At 42.4% G+C, this 8,065-nt stretch overlaps 1 protein-coding gene across 1 annotated transcript; it reads left to right on the forward strand.

The window, feature by feature from the left end:
- Nucleotides 1-2,869: 2,869 nt before the first annotated feature.
- LOC110487625 (actin-binding Rho-activating protein) lies at nt 2,870-6,650 on the forward strand. Its single transcript, XM_036971009.2, has 2 exons — nt 2,870-4,052; nt 4,305-6,650. Exons 1-2 carry the CDS (start codon nt 3,610-3,612, stop codon nt 4,786-4,788), a joined length of 927 nt encoding a protein of 308 aa, XP_036826904.2. The 5' UTR covers nt 2,870-3,609; the 3' UTR covers nt 4,789-6,650.
- The last annotated feature ends 1,415 nt before the right edge of the window (nt 6,651-8,065 follow it).

Consider the following 8,065-nt stretch of genomic DNA (forward strand, 5'->3'; position numbering starts at 1 on the left):
ACGCACTCATCCTCGTCCTCTCACATTGTTTCTTCTATCCATTCTCAGACTTTCTCCTTCCCACCTTCAACAACTTGTTTGCTCTCTGAACTGGCTTATATTGGTTGTGTCGCATCATTTGAAACAGGTTAAATCAATTTTGAGTGGTTGTGTTCAATCAATGACATGTGTTCTCTATTTGTATTTGATTGTTGCCACTTGTGTTTACCAGTATGGATGACATGTGCATTAGAGTGCAGAATTTGTTTTAAGAATGAGAGTGAGATCTGCAAATTGTGTTTTACCATGTGAAATGGTTTAAGGTATTGACAACAGACTGCATAATTCGCTAAATGAGTCCAGGCAACTGAGAACTTTGTTCAGCCAATGGCTTTTAGTGTTTTAAAAATTGAGAAAAACTGTAATGAGATGTATGTTTTAGACAAACAATCAATTTTTCCAAAAATATAATTGAATTCAAAACTCTAAACTGTCTTGATATGGGTTCTTTAAGGTGTAGACTTTACAATGACATTTGCTAAACTTTCACAGACTTCTATCTACAACTTAATCTGAGTACCCAGATATATTTTCTATAGGCATTTCCCTAAAACAAGACCCAGGCCTAAAGTACCAATAACCGCCCAAAAATATCACACTGCTAAATTCTTATAATTTTACAGATTTTTTTATAGCAAAAATAAAATTATCATGATTTCATGTGATTTGAATATGAATTATATTTAGAAATCCTCTTCAAAAATGAACAATGTGACATCCCCATAAATGCAATTGAGAGGTAATCCACATATTTGTCCATAAGGTGGCACTCTAACCTGCTTATGAGGTTATCTGGTATTCGGAATGACCTGAAGAGGTATACAGGAGCCCTCTGTTCATGCTCACTGACACACTTCCACACCGTGTGACTGACTGCCAACAGCTGCTTCTCGCCAGCTTGCTGGCCTGTGTATGCTTCGGACAGATTCTATTAATATGTCCCTTTCCTCTCATTGACCCATACAAATATCAAGACTAACACACACACCCAGATTAACATAAACATCCACACATGTACACCTTCACATTAGGTTACGTCTAGAGAGCTGTCATACACATGTATACATCTAAAACACACATGCCCATTTTCTAACATGAAATGTAGAGTCTTGAAGCACTGGGTGCAATGCCAGAGGCAGTGCTCCCCCGACCCTCCCTGTTTCTAAACTTTGATCTCTCTACCAGGTGCATTGCAAGACTAAACCCTACATGCGTAAGCAGTAGCTCCTCGTCATCTACAGGTATCACATTCTTTCCTGGTTAGAGTCTGTGTGCCTTTGGTCCTTGGGTCAAATGTCTCCTCCGGTCTTTGACACCCCCTCTGGTCCCTGTGACACACAACAAACTGCCAGTGCAGGTGTAGCTGCTCTCAGCTTCTTGCCTAAGCACACTCCACACAGTATATTTGCATGGCATGCACGGTGTGGATATATATCATCAATCTATCTGTTCTGGTGACAATGCAGTAAGTGTTTATGCTTATGGAAATAGAACCTGGCGCTGGCAGCAAACGTGCAAGCTAGAGCAGAATTTGAGCTGTGCTGTAAGCTAACGTTCTCGTGTGTGTTTCTGCTAGGGGATCTCTTTTACCGATGCTGTCGAATCCAATTGTATTTTTCTGTATCGCACCAACCCTCACTGTCTTTCTGTCTGTCTCTGACCCGTTTTGAGCCTGAGCTTGACTTGATTGATTGTCCACTGGGCACCGATGTCATTTCAACGTCTAGTTTTGATTTACATTTGGTTGAGTTGTCAACTAACAGGAATTTCCCATGTCATTCGTTTTTTTTTTTTAGGTTAAACGTTGGGTGAAAAAAAGACTAAATTCCCTGACGTTGATGACTTTTTGCCAGTCTAATCAGTTTTACACGTTGATTCAACGTCATCACATAGATTGTTTTATTTTATTGAAATGACGTGGAAACCACGTTGATTCAACCAGTTTTTGTGACTTGCCCTCATTTATTTTAGTTGTCAGGTTTCTGAATTACAGGGAGTGTTTATAAGGTTTTTTTTCCTTCTATCAGCCCCCCTCATTTTAGATGCAGTCTTGTTCTTGAGCGCTAATGTCCCCTTTCTTAGATTCCCTTTTCCTGCAAAAGTCATTGTGATTTTGAATACATTACATGTCATGCCTTCGCCAACACAAATATTGGTGACACATGCGGCCAGACAGGCCACCCCAACTGGATTGTGACCGTTAAACAGGATTGCTTCTATGGGATTTGCTCATTATCGTCTACAAGGTCATCTGAACCACTGGCAGTATTTTGATAGCACTTTTCTAGACAGCAGCTGCTGCATTGTCATCTGTCATATGATATACTGTACAGGCAGTTTGGCTTTGGAGTAGTGATTAGCAATCACCACCAGTGTCATGTAGTGACATTTGTAAGTAGTACCATCATTGAAAATGCAAATGTGGATCTCATTCATGTTTGCTCTCACTGTGTAATATACTGATGGTATGTTATTTTTGCAATATCATGTACAAAAGGATATTCTTGGGCCTCCATATACAGTAACTGTATGGACTTTGCGGTTGTCATGTCAAATTGGAAAATGCTCATGAACACGGCGTAGATTACGGTCTGGGAGCAGAACACAAGCATGGTTTCCTTGAGAACATAGTGCAAGTCGTGAGAGCAGGCAGTGATGCATCCCCATGTATTCCTCACATCAAACAAAGATCAGCTAGTCTTTGCAGTTGTCTGGGCAGTTAGATACACGCTTGCGCCGGTCTTTTAAGAGCTCAGCGCACCTTTGCTCTGTTGCCCTGTTTACCTCCAGATATGGCCCATGGTCTGTGAGGAAATGTGAGCACACCAATCCCTCTAGGTTGGCAAGTGTCAGGGAAAGACGATCAGCGGGGAGGCGGGGTTGTCTCAAATACTTTCCAACGTCATGTAGAGTTCACACCTCCCATTTTAAGCCAGAGTAAGGGTAGAAGGCAACAGGGCAGGCAATTGGGGTCAGAGAGACAGTCCCACAGAGAAAGAGAGTGAAGCTTCATGAACATAAGCAAGATTAGTAGATTTTTTTTTTTTTTTTAAGCGTAACCTGACACTGACTGCACAGGCTGGCCAGAGGAAGTCTTCCACCAACAAGAACATCAAGAAGCTGCGCACCATCTGCATGGTGTCCACCCTGACATACAGCTGGCAACACTGGGTGTCCGAGGTCAACGACAAGCAGGCCAAGGAGCCTTTCGCCTGGGCTCCTGACGCCCTCAGAGAGCTTTGAGACGAACCACCAAAGACGCCAAGCACCACTAAATTAGGAACTTGGGAGAAGGTTTGCCCCGGTCAGGATCTCACCACTGGCACCAACATACCTGCCGATCAGAACAATCCTTCAGCTGACCAGCAGGAGTCCCAAGGCAGTTCTCCTCCTTCCCAATTGGTGGGTAAAAGGAAGACTCTGCTAGTGCTTCAAGGGGAGTCCCGGATCAAGACCAAGCAGGTGGTGAAGACTGTGACCAGCGGCATTCAGGAGAGGAGTGTGGGCAATACATTTCTGACCGAGCAGATCTGTAAGGAGGCTCCACCACCAGGGGAGGAGATAGACAGGATGCTGAGCAAGAGAGGGTCGCCATCACTCCGCAGAAAGTGCTCCAATGCGTTGGAGCTGACCTGCAGCTGGAAGGAGAAGGAGCGGAATGTACCGTCAGAGGGAGAATTTGGAGATGGGCGCACCTGCAGCGTGGACACAGAGGATAGTCGGTACTCTGAGGCAGAGGAAAGGGCCCTTGAGGCGGAGAGCGGCCAAGGTAACCCTGGACAGATAGACAGCACTGAAGCTGGACAGACAAACAGCACTGAAGCTGGACAGACAGACAGCTCTAAACCTGGACAGACAGACAGCTCTAAACCTGGACAGACAGACACCTCTAAACCTGTAAAGACAGATAGCACTGAGTCATCCAGGGAGGCCAAGCAGAGGGACAATGACAGCGTCTCACCGAAAGGGAAAATTGAGTCATGGGTGAGGGTCAAAATACCCTCCATCTCAGTGTGAGTTCAATGTTCTTTCTTCGTGTACAAGTGATGGTGCGTGACGGCCCGTCATTGAACATTGCCCCCAAATATGTCAAGGATAATGCTAACACACATGCGGTATATGATTTCTATACAGCACATTTCTGCTCAAATAAAACGGTATAGTGCAAAACCCGTTCTGAGCTTTACAGCGGAAATGGATGTGGCCATGGTTGATGATTGTTTTTTTGTTTTTTTGTAAATATCTTTTGTGATTGTCCTTCACAGGGGCAGAAAGGAGTTGGATGACGCCAACAGGATCAACGCTCTCTCAAGGAAGTACAGTGCCGTGGGCGATCTGAAGAGCCGCTGGCAGAACTGGTCCTCGACGCACACCGTCAACCAGAAGCTCAACCCCTTCAGTGAGGACTTTGACTATGAATACTCCATGTCCCTACGCCTCCGCAAGGGCGAGGAGGGTTACGGACGTCCCAAAGAAGGCACAAAAACAGCCGAACGGGCCAGGCGAGCCGAGCAACACATCCACGGTGAGATAGCCGACATGTGCTATGTGATCAGAACTATGAATGACCCAGATCCGGACGGGAAGACCCGCGTCACTTTCAGAGAACTGTTTGATAGATACGTACGCATCTCTGACAAGGTGGTGGGGATTCTTCTGAGAGCCAGGAGGCATGGGAAGGTGGCGTTCAAGGGGGAGATGCTGTGGCAAGGGCAGGATGATGGTGTTATCATCACCCTGTTGGTGTGACGTCATCTGCGGTGGAACCATACAGAACTAAGGAGACATAAGTCCTTTTTAACATTGAATGATTATGCGCTGATAGATGTGGCTATGTTTCTCAATAGGAACTTAGACAATTTGCTGCTATGGTTTACTGAAGATTTGATATCAGTATCTAACTCAAAATTATATGTTATTTTGTTGCTTACAGCTTTTACTAGCTTTTAAAGAACAGTTTTCTATGTCTTTATGTTATATCTGAACTCATGAATCATGTTAGAACATGTATTAATATATGCCTAATAAATAGCTTCTTTGACTTGAGGAACATTGTGTAGTTTAAACAGGGATTGAGTTTCATGATGCACAGCACACGCCAACTCTGATGAGATTTAGGAGACATGAAATCTGAGACACACCATGCAGGGAAGGCTGGTGGGAGGAGCTATAGGAGGACTTGTCATTGTAATGGCTGGAATGGAATCAATGGAATGGTAACAAACACATGGAAACTACGTGTTGGACTCCATTCCATTTATTCCATTCCAGCCTTTACAATTACCCTGTACTCCTATAGCTCCTCCCACCAGCCCCCTCTGATGCCATGTATTGTGTGCCTGACAGAGCTGAACTGCGTTTAGACAGGCAGCCCAATTGTGATGTTATTTTCAATAATCAGATCAGCTCTGAAAAAGATCTGATGGGAGAAGATCTCATGTGATTGGTCAAAAGACCAATTAGTGGAAAAAAGATCAGAATGGGGTTGCCTGTGTGAACGCAGCCCGTGTGAACATGTTTGACCTCCATGTCTGATACCTCATCGGATCCCTAAGTCTAAAATACACTTGATACTGTATTAATCAACAAAACTTGGTGTCAGTTTACGGTCTCTGATATGGATTGTCCACTTTTATTTGAATAACCATACTTTCTATTTGTCAATCTATTCATTTGAATGTAATTCTTATGAAGGGAGTTACATCCTGGGACTTTGTCGATGAGTAAACTCTTAATAACCGTGGCCCAAACCTAAAAACAAGTAGAGTTCACCTAACATTACATAATTTCCTCGCAAATGACACAAGACATAATCTGTGAACTTCTTACTAACAACACATCAATGCTCTTATCACGTTGGACAACATTCTTCCTAATCGAGACATCAAACAATTTGCTCACATGTTGTATTTTTGGGAGAAAGGACAATTCATTAAATTATCTAAAATCTATTGAGTTGATGAGGAGTCATGATTATGTCATCATCATTAAATAATGTTCTGCTTACTGAAAATGCATGGCCTACCTGTAACAGATACACTATGTACTGTTTGTGTATGTTTCTTCCTATTGATGGCATTTATTTGAGATGTATTTCGTTTTTATGTTATAATCCTGTGTATACACTACTGGTCAAAAGTTTGGACACGTCTACTCATTCAAGGGTTTTCTTTATTTTTGTAACTATTTTATACACTGTAGAATAATAGCGAAGACCTCAAAACTATGAAATAAAACATATGGAATCATGTAGTAACCAAAAAATATTCAAATATACTTCATGACAACTTTGCCTTGTTAAAAGTTAATTTTGTGGAATTTCTTTCCTTCTTAATGTGTTTGAGCCAATCAGTTGTGTTGTGACAAGGTGTGGGGGGGGGGTACAAATAAAGGAAAACCCTTGAATGAGTAGGTGTTCTACATTTTTGACCGGTAAAGTATTATGTTTTCGTGTATTTTCAAGCGGACCATAATTGAAATAACTAACTTTTTTGTGTCATCCTTGATTATTTTAATGTCATTGTACTGTATCAAAAAGGGGGGTTATATTGTGTTTAAAATGGTAAAATAAATCAAATAGAATAAATATTACAGGAATGTAATAATTTAAATGTAGAGGTTTGTTCTTTATGAATGCAGAATCCACCTGACTTTCCTCATTTGTGTTCATAGCAAATTATGTAAGAAAGGCTATCTCCAGACAGGAACTTAATATTACAGTACTTGATGCATCTTGTGGCAAACAATTTATTATTGTTATTATTTATTATTTTTTCCTGGTAGTCTACCACCATCCAGTTTTTGGTTGACTTGTATTTATTTATCTGCCTTTCTTTTTGCTTTGAAATTGAAAGTAGAATTGGTTACACCTGTGTCTATCACCTAAATAGTCATCCAGCAGGTGATCCCAATAATCCCAATCAGGGTCACCTGGATACTAGAACTAACCCAAGGGTGCTCTCCAGTGGCAACCTCGGGTAGTACACTCAAGGGAGAAAACCTGACCTGTGACAGGCACAAGCAGACAAATAACGGCGCAGTACAACAGTGGTGTGCAGATCGGCATCTCGGAATGCAAAACTCATCGGTCCTTGTCATGGATGGGGCTATTGCAGCAGACGACCACACCGGGTTCCACTCCTATCAGCTAAAAACAAGAAGAAGTGGCTCCAGTGGGCATGTGATCACTAAGACAGGACAACTGAGGAGTGGAAAAACATTGTCTGGAACATGACAGTGAGTTCAGATTACTTGACCGGCCTGCGCAGTCCCCAGAACTCAACACTATAGCGCATCTTTGGGATGAGATGGAAGGGCTGTTCGCAACATAAATGCACCGCCGTCCAATCTGCAGTAACTGCGTGATGCCATCGCAGGAGCATGGACCTGCGGAACGTTTCCGACACGTTGTAGAATACCCCGAATAATTCAGGCTGTTCTGGAGGCAAAGGGGGTTCCGACCTAGTACTAGATAGGCGTACCTAATGAACTGTCCAGTGAGTGTATAATAATAATAAATGCCATTCAACAGAAACTTTTATTCAAATCGAGTTGCAGTCATACCATTTGAGCGGTTCTGAATTAGTTTGACCTTTAGAATTGTGTAGTAGGCTTGCATAAATGCCATTTGCATTGGTGTAAAGTGTAGTTAAGTAAAAATACTTTAAAGTATGTACTACTAGTTTTTGGGGGTATCTGTAGTTTACTTTCTAATTTTGCCAATTTTTACTCCAGAAAATAATGTCATGGCTTTAGAAGCTTCTGATAGGCTAATTGACATCATTTGAGTCAATCGGAGGTGTACCTGTGGGTGTATTTCAAGGCCTACCTTCAAATTCAGTGCCTCTTTGCTTGACATGATGGGAAAATCAACAGAAATCAGCCAAGACCTCAGAAAATAAATTGTAGACCTCCACAAGTCTGGTTCATCCTTGGGAGCAATTTCCAAATGCCCGAAGGTAGCACGTTCATCTGTACAAACAATAGAACGCAAGTATAAACACCATGGGACCACGCAGCCGGCACA

Source organism: Oncorhynchus mykiss, chromosome 30, assembly GCF_057628025.1.
Source record: "Oncorhynchus mykiss isolate SJ-2025 chromosome 30, ASM5762802v1, whole genome shotgun sequence".
Taxonomy (NCBI): domain Eukaryota; kingdom Metazoa; phylum Chordata; class Actinopteri; order Salmoniformes; family Salmonidae; genus Oncorhynchus; species Oncorhynchus mykiss.